Source organism: Aquarana catesbeiana, linkage group LG02, assembly GCF_042186555.1.
Source record: "Aquarana catesbeiana isolate 2022-GZ linkage group LG02, ASM4218655v1, whole genome shotgun sequence".
NCBI lineage: Eukaryota > Metazoa > Chordata > Amphibia > Anura > Ranidae > Aquarana > Aquarana catesbeiana.
This window is the reverse complement of record NC_133325.1, coordinates 473,034,351-473,059,950: the sequence shown is the minus strand read 5'-3', so window position 1 is coordinate 473,059,950 and position 25,600 is coordinate 473,034,351. Positions and strand designations below refer to the sequence as shown.

Below are 25,600 nucleotides of genomic sequence, written 5' to 3'. Positions count from 1 at the left end.
GTTGCACAACATGTGTGCTGTCTGCTAGTTGCTCCGCTCCAGTCCAGACCCTGCTCACCTTCCTGCTGCTACACCACTGCACACCAGATGTTAGGTCTGCACTAGACACTTCCAGAATATATACACATGAACCACAAATGACTGCTGACATCACCTTTCAGGTTCGCTTGCTGGTTTCCCCAGTGCATCCTGGGATACACTATATTACCAAAAGTATTGAGATGAATTGGAGCAGAGACTGCGAGCCAGGCCTTCTTGTTCACATCACTGCCTGACCTCACAAATGCTCTTCTGGAAGAATGGTCAAACATTCCGATAGACACACTCCTTAACATTGTGGACAGCCTTCCCAGAACAGTTGAAGCTGTTATAGCTGCAAAGGTTGGGCCAACTCAATAATGAACCCTACGAACTAAGACTGGGAGGCCAATAAAGTTCATGTGTGTGTGTAAAGGCAGGTGTCACAATACTTTTGGTAATTTAGTGTATCTAATACCTGCAATACCTCCAAAACAAAGCAAAGCTAATGCTAATTAAAAGCCCCTCAAAAGCTTCAGGTGCTGTAAGCGAGCCTTGTCATAGACTTATATGGAGGATTTGGAATCACATTGAAGCACCATGAAAGTGACATTGGGTATGAACAGCGTGAACAGGCGTGCTTAAAAAAAGTTTTTCCAATGCCACAATTTTAATATGTGTAAAAGAGCACTTAGACCCCTTCTTGGGTGTTTTACTGCCATGTTTGTACCCATTGAGGAGCTTTCCCCTCAGTTTCTTTCCAACATGTTTAGCTATCTCTCCAACATGAGAGATGAAACCGGAAACTGCACCAAACCACTTTTGTTTATTAGCCTGGGAAAGGGATTAGAACCTCCTGCAGGTGTTTAATGCTGTCCCATATCTACCTCACCCATCCCTCTCCTAAGTAAGAAAAAATTGTCACTGTAAGGATTGCATACCACATTAAAGACCCCCCCCCCCCCCAAAAAAAAAAAAAAAAATTGTTTACAAATACTGCAGCTGCTGACTTTTAATATTAGGGCACTTAGGGGTGAGAGACAGGCAAACGGGTGGAGCTCTGCTTTAAAAACCTAAAAAAAGACTTTTAACCCATCCCCATTTTATCCAACACTAAAATTTTGGCTATAGTTGGTCTTTATTGAGACATTTCTTTAGCTCTTCTTGCAATGTACTTGGTGAGCTAACAATTTGCATCAAATGCAGTGCAAGTGTTTGTAGACTTTCCACTGTAAACATCAGTTTTTCCCTGGTACTATTATTACTATTATTATTATTATTATTATTATTATTATACAGGATTTTATATAGCGCCAACAGTTTATGCAGTGCTTTACAATATAAAAAGGAGACAATACAGTTACAATACAATAAAATACAAGAGGATTAAGTGGGCCCTGCTCAGAAGAGCTTAAAATCTAATAGGGTGGAGCAGGTGGTACAAAAGGTTGTAACTGTGGGGAATGAGCTGATGGAAGTGGTAGAAGATTAGTTGGAGATGTGATATGCCCCGTACACACGATCGGAAATGCCGCCAGCAAAACTCCTATGAGAGGTTTTGGTCGAAAAACGTGACCGTGTGTATGCTCTATCGGACTTTTGCTGACGGAATTCCAGCCACCAAAAGATTGAGACCAGGTTCTCTATTTTTCGGTTCCTATCCGAAAATGCGTTCGTCTGTATGCATTTCGGACGCGCAAAAAAATCATGCATGCTCGGAAACAATTTGACGCATGCTCGGCAGCATTGAACTTCATTTTCTCGGCTCGTCGTAGTGTTGTACGTCACCGCGTTCTTGACGGTCGAAAGTTCCGAGAATTTTTGTGTGACAGTGTGTATGCAAGGCAAGCTTGAGCGGAATTCCGTCGGAAAAACCATCCAAGTTTTTTTCTGACGGAAATTCTGCTCATGTGTACACGGCAATAGGCTTTCCTGAAGAGATGAGTTTTCAGGGATCGCCTGAAGATAGCAAGAGTAGGGGATAGCCGGACCAGTAGAGGTAGTGAGTTCCAGAGGATGGGAGAGATAGACTGAAGAGGGGACTAGTATTTACTCCTCTTTTAAATTTAAAAAAGAAGTCTGCCCAAAGCTATTTTGGCCATACTTTACAGTCAGGATCCACTCAGATGCCTGCGAGCCGCTGAGAGTCTGAGCCAGCCACTCCTGCCCATTCCACAGCCCAGCACTCCAGTGAGAACTGGAAGGGCAGAGCAGAGAGATGGTGACTTACAACCAAGTGATCAATGGTCTTTGATCGCTTGGTTATCAGTCTTAGAAGCAGCGGGGCACAGATGCATCCTTCATCCACCTAGGTGTGTGTGTGTGTGTGTGTGTGTATATATATATATATATATATATATATATATATACACAGTGTGGGGACGGAAAGTATTCAGACCCCCTTAAATTTTTCACTTTGTTATATTGCAGCCATTTGCTAAAATCATTTGAGTTCATTTTTTTTCCTCATTAATGTACACACAGCACCCCATATTGACAGAAAAACACAGAATTGTTGACATTTTTGCAGATTTATTAAAAAAGCAAAACTGAAATATCACAAGGTCCTAAGTATTCAGACTCTTTGCTCAGTATTTAGTAGAATCACCCTTTTGATTTAATACAGCCATGAGTCTTTTTGGGAAAGATGCAACAAGTTTTTCACACCTGGATTTGGGGATCCTCTGCCATTCCTCCTTGCAGATCCTCTCCAGTTCTATCAGGTTGGATGGTAAATGTTGGTGGACAGCCATTTTTAGGTCTCTCCAGAGATGCTCAATTGGGTTTAAGTCAGGGCTCTGGCTGGGCCATTCAAGAACAGTCACGGAGTTGTTGTGAAGCCACTCCTTTGTTATTTTAGCTGTGTGCTTACGGTCATTGTCTTGTTGGAAGGTAAACCTTCGTCCCAGTCTGAGGTCCTGAGCACTCTGGAGAAGGTTTTCGTCCAGGATATCCCTGTATTTGGCTGCATTCATCTTTCCCTCGATTGCAACCTGTCCTGTCCCTGCAGCTGAAAAACACCCCCACAGCATAATGCTGCCACCACCATGCTTCACTGTTGGAACTGTATTGAATAGGTGATGAGCAGTGCCTGGTTGTATCCAAACATACCGCTTAGAATTAAGGCCAAAAAGTTCTATCTTGGTCTCATCAGACCAAAGAATCTTATTTCTCCTGGAGTCCTTCAGGTGTTTTTTTAGCAAACTCCATGCTGGCTTTCATGTCTTGCACTGAGGAGAGGCTTCCGTTGGGCCACTCTGCCATAAGGCCCCGACTGGTGGAGGGCTGCAGTGATGGTTGACTTTCTCCTATCTCCCGACTGCATCTCTGGAGCTCAGCCACAGTGATCTTTGGGTTCTTCTTTACCTCTCTCACCAAGGCTCTTCTCCCCCGATAGCTCAGTTTGACCGGACGACCAGCTCTAGGAAGGGTTCTGGTCATCTCAAACGTCTCTATGGAGGCCACTGTGCTCTTAGGAACCTTAAGTGCAGCAGAATTTTTTTTGTAACCTTGGCCAGATCTGTGCCTTGCCACAACTCTGTCTCTGAGCTCTTCAGGCAGTTCCTTTGACCTCATGATTCTCATTTGCTCTGACATGCACTGTGAGCTGTAAGGTCTTAGACAGGTATGTGGCTTTCCTAATCAAGTCCAATCACTATAATCAAACACAGCTGGATTCAAATGAAGGTGTAGAACTCATCTCAAGGATGATCTGAAGAAATGGACAGCACCTGAGTTAAATATATGAGTGTCACAGCAAAGGGTCTGAATACTTGGGACCATGTGATATTTCAGTTTTTCTTTTTTAATAAATCTGCAAAAACGTCAACAATTTGGTGTTTTTCTGTCAATATGGGGTGCTGTGTGTACATTAATGAGGAAAAAAATGAACGTAAATGATTTTAGCAAATGGCTGCAATATAACAGAGTGAAAATTTTATATATATATGTATGTGTGTGTATATATATGTATGTATGTATGTATATGTGTATATATATCAGAACATCTCTTTTAAAATACGTTCAGGCAGTGCAAAAGCTTGCAGAACTAGTACATGCATTAAAAACATTGTTAATGGCCCCCTTCTGACCTATAAATTGTAGTAACATGCATTTTATCGCATTTTACTCAAGTGGGTGTTTACACATGGCAGTGTCATTCATTTAGACTAGGACCCTCATCGCATAACTGTATTACCAGGCGGTGTTGCAAAAAAAAAAAAAAAAAGTCATGATATTTTTTGGCAATTAATTTGAGTTGGCATTCTAAGTTAATTGATTTCCTTAGCCCAACCCCTAAAGGGTCCGAAGACTAAGTCCACCCAAAAGTGGTCTTTTTGCTATAGATGGAGCCTAATAGGCTGAACCAGCCCCTGGCTTCCTATATTTCTTAGATACTCCAACAGTGTGTTCTATAATTCAGATTCTGTTCCTCTGTCTGAGTTTTTGGTGTTCCCACACACTTTTGTGTACTCCAGCACCACCCTTGCATTATCCATAATATACACAGCAGGTGTGCAGACCAAATAATTTAGGTGCAGATATCTGCTCAATAAAGGTCCTGAAGGATAAAATAAATTGCAAGATAGTGTAACTTTAAAATGACCACCAAAAACTAAAATATCAAGTTCAGGTGAGTTGACCTTTTAAACCATATTGTTCAATATATAGTGGGAGTGATGGGACTGTGTGTGAAAAAGTTTGGTCTGTCTGACCCAATAATTGAGAAAGTAGAAGAGACACCTGCTACCAAAGGTACGGTGAGGGACCCCTTAGGGTGGTTAATAGACAGATCAAACCAAGAGTAAAAAGGTATACATTTTATTACAAAATGTCAATAATATACATATAAGAACAAAGCATTTGAAGCCTAACCATATCTAATACCCTGAATAATACAATTGTATAGACTAATCACCATCCTGATTCTGGAAGATTGGCAGTGATCGACACACAGTGTATATAACACCTTACATGTTACGGACTAAAGGTCCTTCTTCAGAGGTTTATGTTATTAATTCAGATGGGTATAGCATTTCTACAAAAGAGTATACAAATAAATTCTACATTAATGAAAAATAGTAATAATCCATAATGATTCAGCTAAACAACAAATCATACAGTAAACCAACATGACATGTAATGATGAACATGAACTGATTTACTCACATGGCAAACAATTCACATCGAACATGTGTCTGAAGGGAGTGACTTGGTCAAAAGTATTCATTGATCATGAAGGCATGGGTCTGCAAAGTCCATCAAGCAGCCAAACCACATGAAGGAAGCGGGGGTTGCTTCGCTACGAAGACTCAATTTGGTGGGGAAAAAACCAGACTTTCTTAAAAGCCGTCGCTAAGGATATTCAAGAGATTAGGTGTGCATCCCATTTAGCAGGTAATTTGATCCAGATCGAATCACAAGCTCTAAAAACATTGATGGCAATTCTACCATCACTATCCAACCAGCCGATAAAGGCAGAAACATCATTATCCAGGATAATAGTGATTACATACAAATGTGAACAGATATCTTGGATAATCGTGACTTGTATTGTCCAGTATTCAAGGCCTCAATTAGTAGTTTTGTTGACCAACTTTACAATCTTGTAGATGAGGCCTTTTATTGTGGAATATTGGACAAAAACACCTGGGAATTTGTTAGAATTAAACACCTGAGAGTGGCCACCTTCTATGCCCTTCCGAAGGTGCATAAGAACCCAAGCAAACCCCCAGGCAGACCGTTTGTCTCAGGAAGAGGCAGTCTCACTGACAACCTCAGTAAATTTATTGACAACCAGTTAAGAACATTGGTTGATGAGTTACCTTCTTATATTAAGGATACAATTCACTTTTTACAGATACTCGACGGCCTCCATGTCACTGGCCAGAACATTCTGGTGGCCATTGACGTTGAGGCCCTTTATAGCTCGATACCTCAGGAGCGAGGCCTTGCCGCCTTGAATGATATACTCAGGCGTCAAAGCCAATTTGAACCTGCCAGGATTCAGTATGTATTGTCAGCTTTGGACTTTGGGGGTTATTTACTAAAGGAAAATCCACTTTGCACTGCAAGTGCACTTGGAAGTAAAGTCGCTGTAGATCCGAGGGGGACATGCAAGGAAAGTAAAAAACAGCATTTTAGCTTGCACATGATTGGATGATAAAATCAGCAGAGCTTCCACTCATTTTAGAGCGACTGCACTTCCAAATGCACTTTCAGTGCACTTTCAGTGCAAAGTGGATTTGCCTTTCGTAAATAACCCCCTTTGTATTAAAACACAATTTTTTCTCCTTTCTTGATTCCCACTTCCTCCAGGTACAGGGCATGGCTATGGGCACCTCGTGTGCCCCGTCCTATGCAAATCTGTACCCGGGGGAGTGGGAACGTCATTTATTCATGGACAACATTTTTATCACCTGAGACAGCTTAGTAACACTCCTCAACCAATTTCTATGTTATATTAATTGTAAGAACGAATTCAACTTAAAATTCACCATGAGTCACGGCATGGAAGCAATAACATTTTTGGATCTTTATGTAATTAAACACCCAGATGGACTTTTAAGTAGTAGTTTATATTGTAAACCCACCGCAGGAAATATGATCTCCAGCTTCCATCATACACCTTTGCTTAATTCCATCCCATATGGCCAATATATACGTGCCAAACGGAATTGTTCCACTGATGCGCTTTTTGAACAGGAAGCAGCTTATTTAAGAACGAGACTACCAGCCCGGGGCTATTCAAATTCGGTCTTAAAGGCCTATCATAAGGTAAAAAACAAAATACGATCAGAACTACTATTTCCACAGAAAAAAAGCTGAGACTGACAACTCAATCCGCATAGCCACTCAATATACCTCCGAACATCAAAAAGTTAGGAAAATATTACAAAAACATTGGCATCTGCTTAATACTAATGCCACTTTGGCACCATTATTGGGTGAACAGCCTTTAATTACATTTAGACGGGCTTCCTAACTTCGTGAAAAATTAGTACATAGTGAACTCAGTATTAAACAAAACATCAGAAAATACTGTGGTTCATTTCAATGTGGTCATTGTGGATACTGCATATATATGGACACATGGAAAAATATTACCTTACCGAATGGGGAACATTTTAAACCTAAACACTACACTAACTGCCACACCACAGGTGTGGTATAGCTACTCACCTGTGAATGCGGCAGTTTCTATGTCAGCAAGACCAAATTAGAGTTTTAGCACCATATTTACCGACATATAGTGAGTATAAAAAAAACAAGATCTAGCCCTACCTCTAGGCAGGCATAGCACCCTTATACATGGTGACAAATGCCCAAAAATGTAATTTCTTGCACTTGACCACATTGGGCCCACATCACGGGGTGGCGATTACAACAAACTATTGCTGCAGACTGAGCTTAGATGGATTTTTGATCTGAAGGCCACTATAGCCCCAGGACTCATTGAGGCCTTTCATTTTAGGCCCTATCTTCCAGGATTTGAGTCTGGTGTCTGTGAATTGGATATGTAGGAAAACATCTCTAACCCATACTTTCGGGAATTATCCACTTTTACAAATGTCTATTAATGAGTATCATTTACATTCTTTCTGTGACATAGATATGTGCCATATAGGGCCCTTTTTATCTATGAATGTTGATCATAGATACCATTGCTGCACATCAGTTAGTTATTATTATGCTTCTTTATTTATCTGCATATAAACTGTGTCTGAGGAACATATCTATTATTTGTATCGTTCGTCAATGCTATCATCTGTAATCTATTTCATAATATTGAATATGTATTGTTTTCTGTATTATCCTGTGATTTATTCATCCTGTATGCCTTTACATGTTTTTGAATATCTGTATAGGCTATTATACCATCAACAGAAAGATTTGTGCCTCCTAATTATGTTTTTTATCCGTTTGATCGTTTTGGCATGGCATTCTGCCACCCATCTCATGCCGAACCCGGACGGAATTGCTTTGCTCCGGGCGTGCAGGAGTCCCGGACTGCTCCCTCCACCCCTTGGGGTGGGGCGGCTTTGGACGCCCACTTTTTTTGGCATATTGGATCCTCCGGGCCTCCATCGTGCTGCGTTTCAGCTTAGGGCGCAGTACTTGCCATTTGCGTGTCAGTGGCGAGATGACGCAATCCCGCGTCTCAGCGCGGGGGCGGGCCTGCGCCGTTATGCTGGGGGGGACTCTAGGGAGGAGGATCGTGCAATGGTTTTGCGCGGTCCTTCCCACCCACTGCACCAGCTGTCGACAATCACGATTAACATCGCGATTGGATGCCGACCATCCCACAGGTGCTCTAATAGCGTCTTCTAGGCTTCTGTTTAGACGCTGAAGGAGTGTTCAGTTATGAGGCAGCACATTTCATCCTCCAGGTTGGTTTATCTAAATTTACCTCATTAGTACTAATTGCCCTGCATCCATACTCTTCTGTGATGCAAGGGCATAGCAATGCTCCAATTTCTAACTTTCTTTGGGCATTCTTTTACAACATTTGATTCTGATACAAACCATTTATACTATTTACAGCGGTATTGGTCCAGTATTGGTGGTGACTGTGTTTTGCCCCACCAAATTGAGTCCTCGTATCGAAGCAACCCCCGCTTCCTTCATGTGGTTTGGCTGCTTGATGGACTTAGCAGACGCATGCCTTCATGATCAGTGCATACTTTTGACCAAGTCACTCCCTTCAGACACATGTTCAATGTGAATTGTTTGCCATGTGAGTAAATCAGTTCATGTTCATCATTACATGTCATGTTAATGTACTGCATGCTTTGTTGTTTAGCTGTATCTTTATGGATTATTACTATTTTTCATTAATGTGGAATTTATTTGTATACTCTTTTGTAGAAAATCTATACCCATCTGAATTAATAACATAAACCTCTGAAGAAGGACCTCTAGTTCGTAACATGTAAGGTGTTATTTACACTGTCGATCACCGCCAATCCTCAGCATCAGGATGGTGATTAGTCTATACAATTGTATTATTCAGGGTATTAGATATGGTTTTTATGCTTCATATGCTTTGTTCTTATATGTATATTATTGACATTTGTAATAAAATGTATACCTTTTTACTCTTGGTTTGATCTGTCTATTAACGTCCCTAAGGGGTCCCTCACTGTACCTTTGGTACCAGGTGTCTCTTCTATATTGCCCAATATGTGTTTGATTTTACATTACAGCAAGTCTAACGTATCGGTCAGAATCATTGTATCATCGAGGAGACACCACTTTATTTTAATGATGCAATTGCCAGGCTCTCAGTAGTGGATAGATAGTTCTAGTGACTTGTACTTTTAACTCTGGGCACAAGGATGTTGAATAATTTTCAGCATTGACCAACTAGCAGTATGGCTCTCTTCTGTTACTTCACAGTTGTCAGCAGAGTGCTGCACCCCAAGTGATATTAGCAATATGCTATAAAATGAATCCAACTTTTGGAGGACTCATGAACAAGAGAAACATGTTACAATCAGTGTGACTGATTACATGTTTGCGTACTCCTTATCTTAGTAACTTATCTCCTTTAAAATTGTCAGTGCAAAAGTATATACTAATGCAAATATTGTCTTCTTTTATTAGAACACAGAGGTCCTCCATCTGGCTCAAATTCTGCAAGACAGAGCCCTGCTCCTCAGCATCGTGCCATGGGACAAGCGCAACCGAATTATGGCACTCTAGACAGGTAAGGAAATGCCATGCTGACACAGTATTGCTAGAATACACTGGCAACACAGAATTCAGCATTTTATACAGAAGTAATGCTGCTTACCCAACTCCTGTTTGGATGCGGTGAAAAGCTAATGATCCTAACCAGCTCTTGGGTTACTATATTTCCAAAGATCAGGGATTTCTGTGTATCTTCAGGACCATAATACTCCTTGAGTAGAAAAGCAGATTCTTTCAAATTCAGCATTCAGTAGAGCAGCCAAGATGTTGGGTCTTGAAGTTATTAAGGTCAATACACAGTCTTTTGGAGCTCATATATTTAACAAAAAACAGGTCGATATAATCCGATATATAAGTTTACTATTTGTCTTGACTGTGGTTCTGCTTTTGAAGAGCAGCAAACCGCTACATCAAAAAATGTAAGAGATATGTTAGAAATGCAACTACTTGTTGAATGTACATGACCTGATGCATATGTAATGTCACAGCTTTCTCACTTCACAAAGCTCAAATCCTGATGGCCTTCTGAAAAACGTAGTCTGTATCTCAGATTGAGTTACTGTCATATAGGAGACTAGTGATTTCAATGCTCTGTCAATTTCATTTCCTTTGTGACTCATGAAACATTGTAAAACCAGTCATTTCTCCCCTATAATATTAAAAGATTAAAAGAATAGGGGTTTCTCTTTCTTTCTTTTTTTTTTTTTTTTTTTTTTTTTTTATGTGTATATATATATATATATAATATGTGTGGGTGTGTGTATGTATGTATGTATGTATGTATATATATATATATATATATATATATATATATATATATATATATACTATATTGCCAAAAGTATTAGGACACTCCTCATTGGATCCAGGTGTTCCAATCCCCTTAATGGCCACAGGTATATAAAATCAAGCACCTAGGCATCTCCAGACTGCTTCTACAAACATTTGTGAAAGAATGGGTCATTCTCAGTGAATTCAAGCATGGTACCATGACCATGAACAGCAGCAACTCAGCCACAAAGTGGTAGGCCATGTGAATGATAGAGTGGGGTCAGCGCATGCTGAAGTGCACAGTGCGCAGAAGTTGCCAACTGTCTGCAGAGTCAATAGCTACAGACCTCCAAAAATTTGTGTGGCCTTAAGAATAGCACACCAGTGCGTAGAGAGCTTCATAGAATGGATTTCCAGGGCTGAGCAGTTGCATTTGTGGAAGGGATCACCGCTCCAGGTGGATGTGTGGAAATGGCACTCTCCTCAAGGTGGAAGCATCAGGTGCAGGCTAAGCATATAGCAATTAGAAGAGGGAAGGTCTGGACAGCCACACTCCAATAAAAACGCCTTTATTGTGCAAAATAACAAATGTACAAACCACAGCAGGGTACAGGATAAAAAAATGACACGTTTCACACTCTCATAGCTATGACTAAGCACTGTTGAGAGTGAAACGTGTCTGCTTTTTTATCCTGTACCCTGCTGTGGTTTGTACTTTTGTTATTTTGCACAATAATTAAGTTTTTATTGGAGTGCGGCTGTCCAGATCTTCCCTCTTCTAATTGCTGAGCAGCTGCACCCAAGCCTTACATCACCAACTGCAATGCAAAGCATCAGATGCAGTGGTGTAAAGCATGCCGTCACTCGACTCTAGGGCAGTGGAGATGTGTTCTATGGAGTGACGAATCCCGCTTCTCTGATGGATGTGTCTGGGTTTGGCAGTTGCCAGGGGAAAGGAACTTGCCTGACTGCGTTGTGCCAAGTGTAAAGTTTGGTGAAGGGGGGAATATGGTGTGGGGTTGTTTTTCAGGGGTTGAGCTTGGGCCCCTTAGTTCCAGTGAAGGGAACTCTTAAGATGTCAGCATACCAAGACACTTTGGACAATTTCATGCTCCCAACTTTGTGAGAACAGTTTGAGAATGGCCCATTCCTGTTCCAACATTACTGCGCACCATTGCACAATGCAAGGTCCATAAAGACATGGGTGAGCGAGTTTGGGGTGGAGACACTTGACTGGCCTGCAAATTCCTGACCTCAACCCGATAGAACACCTTTGGGATGAATTAAAGCGGAGACTGCGGGCCAGGCCTTCTCGTTCAACATGCGTGCCTGACCTCACAACTGCGCTTCTGGAAGAACAGTCAAACATTCCTATAGACACAATGTTACACTGTCATTATTGTAATAATAAAATCAATTTGCAAATAAACAAATATTTATAAACAATGAAAGTCCATTCATGTGATCCACAAAACTTTGTAATATTGAAGTGAAAAAGTAGATCCAAAACACCAAAAAGTTTGCGAAGGCGAAGCAAGGAATATCTGTGACGGTCCTAGTACACGAGCAGAGCGTAGGACTGATGTATATTCTGATATGCCTGTATACTAATCCTTGTTGCAAGTAGAACTTTAATAAAACTCTTGCGCAATGGGGTGAGTTTCCTCTTCTTCCTGACATATGGCTCAATTGGATCTGAGGCCTGTGGGAGATCGATAGACACAATATTGGCGTACCCTTCAACAGGTGGAAAACCTGAGCTGGATATATGAGGGGTAACAACTCACTGATGCACAAATTGGCCTTGAAAGGTCATGATATTTGGTAAGAGGATATCTTTAATTATCTCCTGGGGAGCACGAGGTTCAACACCAGCAGTTGATTTGGAAGGATATCACCATTTTTTTTTTCACAACCAGGACTTTTTGGTGTTTTGGATCTTCTTTTTCACTTCAATTATTACTAAGTTTTGTGGATCACATAAATATTTATTTGCAAATTGATTTTATTATCACAATAATGACAGCGCAACATTTTCGTTTATTTTATCTGTTTTATGGTGTGTACATACATATGAATGCAGTTGTTGGGTCATTTATGTATATTCATTTAATCACCGAGTGCAGACTTTTATTCTTTATACATTCCTATAGACCAGGGATATGCAGTTAGCGGACCTCCAGCTGTTGCAAAACTACAAGTCCTATCATGCCTCTGCCTCTGGGTGTCATGCTTGTGGCTGTCAGAGTTTTGCTATGCCTCGTGAGACTTGTAGTTCGGCAACAGCTGCATATCCCTGCTATAGACACACTTCTAAACCTTGTGGATAGCCTTCCAAGAAGAGTTGAAGGTGTCATAGCTGCAAAGGTTGGGCCAACCCAATATTGAACCCTACAAACTAAGACTGGGATGCCATTAAAGTTCATGTGTGCGTAAAGGCAGGTGTCCCAATACTTTTGGCAATATAGTGTGTGTGTATGTGTGTGTATATATATATATATATATATGTGTGTGTATATATACATATGTATATGTGTGTGTGTATGTATATAAATATATAATTTATTTATTTTATATATCTTTTCATGTGACAACACTGAAGAAATTGCACTTTGCTACAATTTAAAGTAGTGAGTGTACAGCTTGTATAACTGTGTAAATTTGCTGTCCCCTCAAAATAACACAGCCATTAATGTCTAAATCGCTGGCGACAAAAGTGAGTACACCCTAAGTGAAAATGTCCAAATTGGGCCCAATTAGCCATTTTCCCTCCTCGGTGTCATGTGACCCGTTAGTGTTACAAGGTCTCAGGTGTGAATGGGGAGCAGGTGTGTTAAATTTGGTGTCATCTCTCTTACACTCTCTCATACTGGTCACTGGAAGTTCAACATGGCACCTCATGGCAAAGAACTCTGAGGATCTGAAAAAAAGAATTGTTGCTCTACATAAAGATGGCCTAGGTTATAAGAAGTTTGCCAAAACCCTGAAACTGAGTTGCAGCATGGTGGCCAAGACCATACAGTGGTTTAACAGGACAGGTTCCACTCAGAACAGGCCTCGCCATAGTCGACCAAAGAAGTTGAGTGCATGTGCTCAGCGTCATATCCAGAGGTTTGTCTTTGGGAAATAGACATATGAGTGCTGCCAGCATTGCTGCAGAGGTTGAAGGGGTGGGGAGTCAGCCTGTCAGTGCTCAGACCATACACTGCATCAAATTGGTCTGCATGGCTGTCGTCCCTGAAGGAAGCCTCTTCTAAAGATGATGCACAAGAAAGCCAGCAAACAGTTTGCTGAAGATAAGCAGACTAAGGACATGAATTACTGGAACCATGTCCTGTGGTCTGATGAGACCAAGATAAACTTGTTTGGTTCAGGTGGTGTCAAGTGTGTGTGGCGGCAACCAGGTGAGGAGTACAAAGACAAGTGTATCTTGCCTACAGTCAAGCATGGTGGCTGCATGAGTGCTGCCGGCACTGGGGAGTTACAGTTCATTGAGGGAACCATGAATGCCAACATGTATGGTGACATACTGAAGTAGAGCATGATCCGCTTCCTTCGGAGACTGGGCCGCAGAGCAGTATTCCAACATAACGACCCCAAACACACTTCCAAGACAACCACTGCCTTGCTAAAGAAGCAGAGGGTAAAGGTGATGGACTGGCCAAGCATGTCTCCAGACCTAAACCCTATTGAGCATCTGTGGGGCATCCTCAAATGGAAGGTGGAGGAACACGAGGTCTCTAACATCCACCAGCTTCGTGATGTCGTAATGGAGGAGTGGAATAGGACTCCAGTGGCAACCTGTGAAGCTCTGGTGAACTCCATGCCCAGGAGGGTTAAGGCAGTGCTGAAAAATAATGGTGGCCACACAAAATATTGACACTTTGGGCCCAATTTGGACATTTTCACTTAGGGGTGTACTCACTTTTGTTGCCAGCCGTTTGGACATTAATGGCTGTGTGTTGAGTTATTTTGAGGGGACAACATATTTACATTGTTATACAAGCTGTACACTCACTACTTTACATTGTAGCAAAGTGTCATTTATTCAGTGTTGTCACATGAAAAAAGATATAATACAATATTTACAAAAATGTGAGGAGTATACTCATTTTCGTGAGAGATACTGTGTGTGTGTGTGTGTGTATAGATATATAATTTGTAAATAATCTACCCAATGTGTGTTGATGTTGATTCTTATATGTACTTTATATCCTGTAAAGTATCAATGTATTTTGGGACAGATGTATTTGCTTATTTCTTTTACATGCTCTGATTTCTTCTATGGAGTACTAAACCGTTTTTGGGCCTTTTTGATCTGATTCTTTACATGACACAGTCTGAGTTGGATGACTCATGAAAATGATGCACTCCCTGTGTGGCTGATATCTCATTTTCATAATTATGAAAGTAGATGAAAGGCTACATGATAACACGCATGTTAAACTCCCCGTGTACATTTTCTGCAGCTAGTTTGTGTGTTCTGAGTCTCATAGAGTAGTGATGTATCCTGCCAGCATTGTCCACTGGGAAAGAGTTCATGCCCACCTGCCGCAAAGAAAAGGGTTTGAGCTGAAGCTTTGTGGTCACAAGACCGCATAGAAAAACGCTTAAAATGCTATTTAGATGGTTATTTAGTAGAACATGTATGTAGGAAGTATCAGCAATGGCGAAGCAACATTTAACATGTGGGTTATTGTGTAGAATTTCCTTCTACTTTACGCAGGAAGGCAGAGTGATTGCAAAATGGGCTAGTGGCTGATTTTCAAATCACTATATTTAAACCATTCGATGACCAGCGATGTACCGGTACATCTCTGGACTTCAAGTGGTTTTACCGGGATTACTCCTGCAGTATTGTTTTTTAGGGCCGACAACCGGCTCTCTTATAAAAGCCATCCTAGTGGCTAACAAGCCTCTGGATGGCTTCTACATCCTCAGCGACTTCTGCAACTTTCTTAGGATCTCCCGTCCCACCCTGATTCCTGATCGACCAGCCAGTGCTTCCGCCGGTTGATCATAGAGGCAAACAGAGAGCGGATCGGCTCCCTTCGCATCTATGATATAGGAAATCGGACGTGATGAGCATACATAACGTCCGGTTTCCCCGGATGTAAGCGGTGCCATTTTTTAAAATGAAAAGCATTTGATCACACCAATCTAGTGTGATCAAATGCTTTTAAGGGCAGAGAAGAGACCTTGGGGTCTAACAGACTCCACATCTCTCCATAAAGTGTACCTGCCGCTAACTATTGCTATCACAAGAGATATTTATATTCCCCGAAAGAACAATAAAAGTGATCACAAAAAAAATGGTTTTAAAAGCGACAATGTAAAAATAAATAATAAAAAAAATTTAAAGCTCCCCGCAAAGGCTCATGCATGCAAACCACGATTGTCCTACACATGTGAGGTATTTCCGCGAATGCCAGATCATGGGCAGTAATTCTAGCATCTGTAGTCGTAACCTGTGAAGGATTTTAAAAGCCTCACCTATGGATAGTAAAATTTTCATAGTTTGTCACCATTGCACGGGCATGTGCAATTTTAAAGCATTACATGTTTGGTATCTATGTATTCTGCATAACATCATCTTTTAAATTTTACCAAACAATTGAGTATTGTTTTGTGTTTTTGTGCATTAAATTTTTTTTTAAAAAGTGTATTTTTTCTGAAAAATTGCATTTGAAAATCCACTGCTCAAATACCGTGTGAAATTGCTTTAAAAATACCGTGTGAAATTGCTTTAAAAAATATATAATGTTTGGAGTTCTAAGTAATTTTCTAGCAAAAAACACAGATTTTTACATGAAAACAAAAAGTGTCAGAAAAAGGCCTGGTCTTAAAGTGGTTAATCTAACAATAAGGTAAGCAGATGTACCAGCTTTTTCCAAAGGTTTGTTTTGTTTTGTTTTTTTACTTTTTTATGCAGCTTTTTGTCATGGAGTGGGTCAGTGAAGAAATAAGCAGATCTCTCTTTTTAGTGCAAGGTTGACTTTAATAGACTAGTTCTTTCAGTAATCAGAACCCAACATCTGATTGCTTACACTTTGGGCAAAATCAGTGATATTTTTATTATCTTAAGTACAGTGAGGGAAAAAAGTATTTGATCCCCTGCTGATTTTGTACGTTTGCCCACTGACAAAGAAATGATCAGTCTATAATTTTAATGTTAGGTTTATTTTAGCAGTGAGAGACAGAATAACAGCAAAAAAAAAAATCCAACGTACTTCTAAAAAGTTATAAATTGATTTGCATTTTAATGAGTGAAATAAGTATTTGACCCCGTAACTAAACATGACTTTGTACTTGGTGGCAAAACCCTTGTTGGCAATCACAGAGGTCAGACGTTTCTTGTAGTTGGCCACCAGGTTTTCACACATCTCAGGAGGGATTTTGTCCCACTCCTCTTTGCAGATAATCTCCAAGTCTTTTGGGTTTTCGAAGGCTGATGTTTAGTAACTCGAACCTTTAGCTCCCTCCACTTATTTTCTATATGATTAAAGTCTGGAGACTGGCTTCTTCTTCTTAAACCACTCCTTTGTTGCCTTGGCTGTGTGTTTTGGGTCATTGTCATGCTGGAATACCCATCCAGGACCCATTTTCAATGCACTGGCTGAGGTAAGGAGGTTCTCACCCAAGATTTGATGGTCCATTGTCCCTTTGATGTGGTAAAGCTGTCCTGTACCCTTAACAGAAAAACACCCCCAAAGCATAATGTTTCCACCTCCATGTCTGACGGTGGGGATGGTGTTCTTGGGGTCATAGGCAGCATTCCTCCTCCTCCAAACATGGCGAGTTGAGTTGATTCCAAAGAGCTCAATTTTGGTCTCATCTAACCACAAAACTGGCAAGTGCTGCAGGATTTCAGTCCTTTACGGTGTAGTGTGTTACCAATTGTTTTCTTGGTGACTATGGTCCCAGCTGCTTTGAAATCATTGACAAGATTCTCCCGTGTAGTTCTGGGCTGATTCCTCACCGTTCTCATTGAAACTCCACGAGGTGAGATCTTGCATGGAGCCCCAGACTGAGGGAGATTACCAGTTATTTTGTGTTTCTTCTATTTGCGAATAATCACACCAGCTGTTGTCACCCTCTAACCAAGCTACTTGGCGATGGTTTTGTAGCCCATTCCAGCCTTGTGTAGGTCTACAATCTTGTCCCTGACATCCGTGGACAGCTCTTTGGTCTTGGCCATGTTGGAGAGATTGGAATCTGATTGATTCCTTCTTTGGACAGGTGTATTTTATACAGGTAACAAGCTGAGATTAGGAGCACTCCCTTTAAGAGAGTGCTCCTAATCTCAGCTCGTTACCTGTGTAGAAGACACCTGGGAGCCAGAAATCTTGCTGATTGATAAGGGATCAAATACCTATTTCACTCATTAAAATGCAAATCACTTTAAAACATTTTTTGAAATGCGTTTTTCTGGATATTTTTGTTATTCTGTCTCTCACTATTAAAATAAACCTACTATTAAAATTATAGACTGATCATTCCTTTGTCAGTGGGCAAACGTACAAAATCAGCAGGGAATCAAATACTTTTTTCCCCTGCTGTAATTCCACTTGTGTTTGTTGTTAGGGATAGAAAAACAACAATAATACCCCAGCACTAGTATATATATGTTTTTTTTTTTTTTACAGAAACACCCTGGATGCAGACAGCAGTAAAGGAGACCCTTCTGCCACTTATAGGTTCTTATGGACAGATCACAAACCTGATGCTGTACATACCTTGCCTTCAGGAGGCAGGCACTCACAGGTAGGTTTAGATAGAAAACTTTATTTACTGTAGAACCAGTTCATATATAGGAAAGATTTTTCCATATTAGGTTGTTGGGTCCTATGCTTGTTGTTTCATTCTGTGATTGTGCAAACCTTTACCACCTGGAAAATGACATTCTCTGTTCAAAAAAAATATCAGTAGAAAATCTGTAGATTGTACATACCTGTATGACTACTCTATTTTCTGTAGCCTATGCATCAGATTTACCTTAAATGGTCAGAGGAGTGGGCTTTTCTTGAATAGTAAGTTCTTTCAATCTCCAGAAACACTAATCTTACCTATTTTTTAACTAACAATTGGGAAGTTTTTATGGGTGTGCAATTTTGAAAAAAAAAACAATATTTTTTTACTTTTTTGCTATGAAAAATATCCCCAAAAAAATGTTAAACAAATTTCTTCCTCAGTTAAGGCCAATATATATTCTGCTACATATTTTTTGTAAAAAAAAAACACAATTAGCGTATATTGATTGGTTTGCACAAAAGTTATTGCGTCTACAAAATAGGTAATAGATTTATGGCATTTTCATTATTTCTATTTTTTTTTTTTTTTTACTAGTAATGGTGATGATCTGCGATTTTTAGTGGCACTGCGTCATTGCGGCGGACAGATTTGACACCTTTTTGGGACCATTAACATTTTTACAGCGATCAGAGCTAAAAATAGCCACTGATTACTGTATACATGTCACTGGCAGGGAAGGGGTTAACACTAGGGGGCGATCAAGGGGTTAAGTGTTCCCTAGGGAGGTGTTTCTAACTGTATGGGGGCTGGGCTGACTGGAGGAGGAGAGAGATCACTGTTCCTAATCACTAGGAAAAGCAGATCTCACTCTACTTCCCTGACAGAATGGGGATCTGTTTGTTTACACTGACAGATCCTCATTCTTCCTGTCTCTGGAGCGATCGCTGGTGGCCGACAGACATCGAGTCCGCCAGACCCGCTGGTTGGCGCCCCCGCTAGCGAATGGGCGCCCACCCACCGATCGCCGTGTACACGCCCATCATACGACAGCAATTCGTGGAGGGGCGCCAACCTGCCACAGTACAACTGCAGCGACTGGTCCATAGCTAGTTAACTGGCAGTCTAACTTTCCAGTTTTTACTGACTTTGCAAGATGGTGATCCATTCTAAAGTGACTGAAATCCTCTGGCAGCAGGTTGTCCAGATAAAGGCTAAAAGGATGACCCTTTCAGCCATAGCAAGAGTATTTTGTCGTTCCAAATCTGTGATTTCTAGAATATTGCATATTTACAACATCACAAACTCATTCAAGTCCCCCAAGAAGGCTGGTCGTCCACGAAAGACAAATGCAAGAGAGGACAGGATAGTGCAGGGAGTCTCAATGGGCAATCAGTTCAACGCTGCAGCTGCGATTGCTTGCCAGTTCAGCGTTGAACAGAATAAGGATCTGTCTCGTCATACAGTGTCTCCCCGTTAAAGAGAATTTGGACTGAAAGTCCACTCTGCAGTGACCAAACCTCCTATTAGCAGAAAGAATCAAAATGCTAGACTAATTTTTGCTGAGGAGCATGCTGTGTGGACAGAGAAGAACTGGTCTAAAGTTCACTTTAGTGATGAAAGCAAGTTTAATTTATTTGTGCCCGATAGGAAACATTATGTTCGTCATCCAACTGGGGAAAGACTGAACCCAAAGTGTGTAAAGAAGTCAATGAAAGGTGGAGGGGGAACCATCATGGTTTCGGGGAGGTTTTCTGCAGCAGGAGTTGGGCCTCTTATACAGCTACATGAATTTTCATGCATGACAATGCCCCCGTCACACAGTAAAATGGGTAAAGCAGTTCCTTGAAGCTGAAAACATTGAAATAATGAAATGGCCAGCCCAGAGTCCTGATCTAAACCCAACAGAAAACCTCTGGAAAATCCTTGGCGACAAAGTTATGGCCAAGAAACCCACTACAGTCAATAAACTGTGGAAACAACTGGAAGGAGAGTGGAACAAAATCACACCAGAGCAGTGTGAGAGACTAATGTGGCCACAGATGTGCTGAAGTCATTCAAAGCAAGGGCCTGTACACTTCCTACTAACTGTTGATTGTTGTAACCTTCAGAAATGTTAGTTGTAATCTTTCTCCGTGCTACAGTCATTGCTGTTCTCTAATTTTGATCATTGTGTTTTCTACAAAATACAGTTTTGTTAAAGTGCCTTGGTTATTTTGAAAAACACTGTTCTATTAGCGTGGTATAGCCACAACAAAAAAATCCATCAAATGTTGAGCAATGGAGATTACATTTACATTTTTCTGAAAAAAATCAAGTGTTCATACATTGTTCTCGTGTGTGTTTTTTTTATTTATATATATATATATATATATATATATATATATATATATATATATATACACACACACACAGTTGTGCTCATAAGTTTACATACCCTGGCAGAATTTGATTTCTTGGCCATTTTTCAGAGACTATGAATGATAACACAAAAGCATTTCTTTCAATCATGGTTAGTGTTTGGCTGAAGCCATTTATTATCAATCAACTGTGTTTACTCATAATGGCAACAGAAACTACCCAAATGACCCTGATCAAAAGTTTACATACCCTGGTGATTTTGGCCTGATAACATGCACACAAGTTGACACAAAGGGGTTTGAATGGCTATTAAAGGTAACCATCCTCACCTGTGATCTGTTTGTAATTAGTGTGTGTGTATAAAAGGTCAATGCGTTTCTGGATTCCTGACAGACCCTTGAATCTTTCATCCAGTGCTGCACTGACGTTTCTGGATTTGACTCATGGGGAAAGAAAAAGAATTGTCAAAGGATCTGCGGGAAACGATAGTTGAACTGTATAAAACAGGAAAGGGATATAAAAAGATATCCAAGGAATTGAGAATGCTAATCAGCAGTTGTTCAAACTCTAATCAGGAAGTGGAAAATGAGGGGTTCTGTTGAAACCAATTTACGGTCATTTAGACCAACTAAAATTTCAACCACAACTGCCAGGAAAATTGTTTGGGATGCAAAGAAAAACCCACAAATATCTTCAGGTGAAATACAGGACTCTGAGAACATGTGGTGTGGCTGTTTCAAGATGCACAATAAGGAGGGACTTGAAGAAAGATGGGCTGCATGGTTGAGTCGCAGAAGAAACACATTACTATGCAAATGCGACAAAGTATCCTGCTTACAATACGCAAACAGCAGAGACAAGCCTCAAACCTTCAGGCACAAAGTAATTTGGAGTGGAGTGAAGTACCACAAAAGACTTCAAGTTGTCATTGATGTTAAAGGTGGCAATACGCGGTATTAAGAACTGGGGTATGTAAACTTTTGCTCCGGGTCATTTGGGTAGTTTTTTTTGCCATTATGATTTAAAAAGAGTAAACATAGTTGATTGATAATAAATGCCTTCAGCCAAACACTAACCATGAGTGAAAAAAGTTTGTTATTATTCATATTCTCTGAAAAATGGCCAATAAATCATAAATTCTTCCAGGTTATGTAAACTTATGAGCACAACTGTACACACACACACACACACACACACCTGATTACCTGCTCTTGGACATACCCGTACGTCCTTCAGAATGGGTGGCCGCACGGTCCTGTGATGGCTGTGATCAAAGGACACAGCCAAGACAGGATCGGGTTATGGGCACTGTGATTGGCTGTGTCCAATCACAGCCTTCACAGTGTAAACAGAGATGCATGTCCCTGTGTCAATTCTCCATACTGAGCTCAGTGCAGGGGGGAGGGGGCAGGGGAATCTGCAACCTCTGTGACAGCTCTGTGTGTAAGAAATGATTTTACACACAGCTGTCACAGATCCCCACACACGTACACAAAGCATTACTGTCCCTGTCCCCATAAACAACTGTACCAGTGCACAATACCTCTATCACCGTGCCCCAGCGCATATGTACAAGTGCACAAAACATGTCAGTGTCCCATCACATCTGTACCAGTGCACAAAACATCTGTCACAGTGTCCCCATGAGCATCTGTACCAGTGCACAAAACATTTGTCAGTGTCCCCATGAACATCTTTACCAGTGCAAAAAACATCTGCAATATTGCAACAGTGTTTCATTGTGACATCAACATCTGTCAGTGTCCGCCGGTGGACGATCAACATCTGTTATAGTGTACAAAGGCACAAAAACATCTGTTAGTGTACCAGTGTCCCACCAATAAATAAAACATTTAAAGCGTCCGCGTCCTCCTGAGCTCACGTACAAAAGCGAACACACGTTGGTCCCATACGCATACGTAAACAGCGATCGCACCACACGTGAGGTATCGCCACAGACGTCAGAGGGAGAGTAATAATTCTAGCACCAGACCTCCTGTGTAACTCCAAACTGGTAACCAATAAAGGTTTATAAAGCGTCACCTATGGAGAATTTTAAATTCGGAAGTTTGTCGCCATTTCACAAGCGTGCGCAATTTTAAAGCGTAATATGTTTGTTTTCTATTGACCCGGCGCAACATAATATTTGAGTATTATATTGTCTCTGTGTGCTCTGAAATTCAGTAAATTGTATTTATGCGTTAATGTGTAAAATTGTGTTCGAAAAACTGCTGCGTAAATACCGTGTGACCTAAACATTTGCAAAAACCACCATTTTATCCTTTAGGTCCTCTGCTACAAAAATATATAATGTTTGAGGGTTCTAAGTCTATTTTCTAGCAAAAATACAGATCTTTACAAAAAGTGTCGGAATAAGTTCTGGTCTTAAAGTGGATAATGTCTGATGGTGCTCCTTGGATGTTGCACTTCTCTATGTGGCCAGGCTGTGAAAAAGTCTCACACATGATATTGCCATAAAGGACAAGTAGCAGAATGTGTTTTGGGGTGTAGTTGCAAGTATGCCTATGCCGTGTGTAAGAAATAACACAAAAAAAAAAAATAATAATAATTTTCTTCATTATCCAAAGAATTGTGGGAAAAATTACAACTTCAAAAAACTTGTCATGCCACTTACTAAATACCTTGGACTGTCTACTTTTCAAAAGGGTAATTTGGGGATATTTGTACTGTCTTGACATGTCAGGTGTTATCAATTTTCAATGATTGGTACCATAGTTTGTAGACTCTAGCGTACACACAGACCAAATAATATAAACTGATTTGGGTTATTTTTCCCAAAGAAATTTGGCAGTATACATTTTGGTCAAAATTTATGAAGAAAATCACTTATTTGCAAAATTTTATAACAGAAACAAAATCGTTTTTTTTTATTTGTAGCGCAAAAAAAACACTAAAAGAAAGGTCTATTTGTGTGAAAACGATGATAAAAAATTAATTTGGGTGCAGTGTTGCATGACTGAGTAATTCTCAATCAAAGTGTGAGAGCGCTGAAAGCTGAAAAGTGTCCTGGGTTGGAAGGGGGTGAAAGTGCCCAGTATTGAGGTGGTTAAGACATTTTTTAAATCAGCAGGGATTCAACTGTGTTCTAAATGTGTAATTGTATATTTTCAGCATGTGGGTTGCTATCCTGTGGAGCTGGAGCGAGGACCTAGGGGCTTTGGGTTTAGCCTCCGTGGAGGAAAAGAGTATAATATGGGACTATTTATTCTCCGCCTTGCAGAAGATGGGCCAGCCATCAAGGATGGACGTATTCACGTATGTATAGATCACTAACCAAGAAGATGCTGTTCCCGATCACCAAAGTAAAGAAACATTATATCATTTCCAAGGGAATTACTTACAAATCACGGCCCTCCATGTGTTCTCTCTGCGGCACCCAGCAGTGTCCGTGTACTGACTGCTCAGGCAGCTCTGTCAATACCTGTCATTTATCAGAGGATAAACTATGCTCAGATCAGTGTCAGGTAGTTACGGAACTATCAGCAGTATATCTACATCAGCAGTATATCCCTCACAACAGTATTTCTTCCTGTAGTGCTTGGCAATGTTTATCTTCAGGTTCTGCAAGTGAATTTCAAAGAACGAGAATAACATAGATAAGAGATGGAAAAAAGCAGATACCTTTTCAGATTTCAAATATGCTGCATTACAAAGGTATAAGTAAACATTCAGAAAATGAAAGTGTAATTAACCATACATACATTACTGCTAAATAAAGTTACCCTGAGCACTACCTAAATCAAAGCAGTGCAGTCCATGTTTCTCCATCTGCTCCTTATGGTGCTCAAAACCAAACAATGTGCCACCATAACGTGCTCACCCCTTTAGGTGCATTCTCACCTTATGCAGTGTGACCTCACAATAAAGTTTGGTCATATAGTGCTTTTTAGCCTCTTTAGAGCTACAATCAGTGCAGCCTGGGTTTCCTCGATCCTCTCCCTTAGTGACGTTGCCTTACAGTATGCCAGTAACATCAGAGTGCATATAAGCAAAGAGAACTCCAATAGTGTGTGCTTATACCATAAAAAAACACTGGCTTCTATTAAAACATAGAAGAAGTAGGTACTCACATTTCCCTGGTGCTTCCAGCGCACCAGACTATACACACTATGTGCTCTATTTGGTATCTCCGTTCAGTCGCACAAGTCACATAAACCCTGCGGACAGCTAACTCCACGTTGGGTCTGGGTGTCATCACCGTCCTTGCCCCTCCCCTGTCCACAAGGAAGGGGACGGCACCCGGACCCAACATGGAGTTAGCTGCCCACAGGGTTTATGTGACTTGTGCGACTGAACGAAGATACCAAATAGAGCACATAGTGTGTATAGTCTGGAGCGCTGGAAGCACCAGGGAAATGTGAGTACCTACTACTTCTATGTTTTAATAGAAGCCAGTGTTTTTTTATGGTATAAGCACACACTATTGGAGTTCTCTTTGCTTATATGCACTCTGATGTTACTGGCATACTGTAAGGCAACGTCACTAAGGGAGAGGATCGAGGAAACCCAGACTGCACTGATTGTAGCCCTGGAGAGGCTAAAAAGCACTATATGTTCTATGTTTTAATACTGGCTAGTGGGGCTATATCACACAAGATTTATATGGACTGCACATATGATCATATTATATATGCACTGGAATTGCATGTATTTATTGTTTTGTCACTTTTGTGAACTGTTTCACTTTGTGGTGACACATTATTTTTCATACATCATTTATTTAGGTTTATTTATTATATATTACACAGGAAAATACAGTGCGGCTCAATTATAAAACTGTTTGATACACTTTGCACATCTTAATGGGATTGTGAACAGTGCTAGCAGCTTTTTCTCGGTTTTTCTTTGTGAATACACATACTGGCTCGCAAGATGTTTTTACTTTGTATAAGTGCTGAAGGGTACTTTATCTACTTCAGGAAAGTTGCTTGAAGCTTTCCATATGCTTTGTAAATGCTTACGAAAGCTGGTGCTGCCTAAAGTGCCA

At 40.6% G+C, this 25,600-nt stretch overlaps 1 protein-coding gene across 3 annotated transcripts in view; it reads left to right on the top strand.

Moving 5' to 3' along the window:
• The window catches only part of MAGI3 (membrane associated guanylate kinase, WW and PDZ domain containing 3), a 548,042-nt gene that overhangs the window by 487,711 nt on the left and 34,731 nt on the right, over positions 1 to 25,600 (top strand). For all 3 annotated transcript variants that reach the window (XM_073615714.1, XM_073615713.1, XM_073615715.1), the window contains exons 17-19: positions 9,625 to 9,727; positions 18,129 to 18,246; positions 23,725 to 23,868. In XM_073615714.1, the coding sequence (XP_073471815.1) occupies positions 9,625 to 9,727; positions 18,129 to 18,246; positions 23,725 to 23,868 (365 nt within the window). The remainder of the gene's footprint in view (positions 1 to 9,624; positions 9,728 to 18,128; positions 18,247 to 23,724; positions 23,869 to 25,600) is intronic.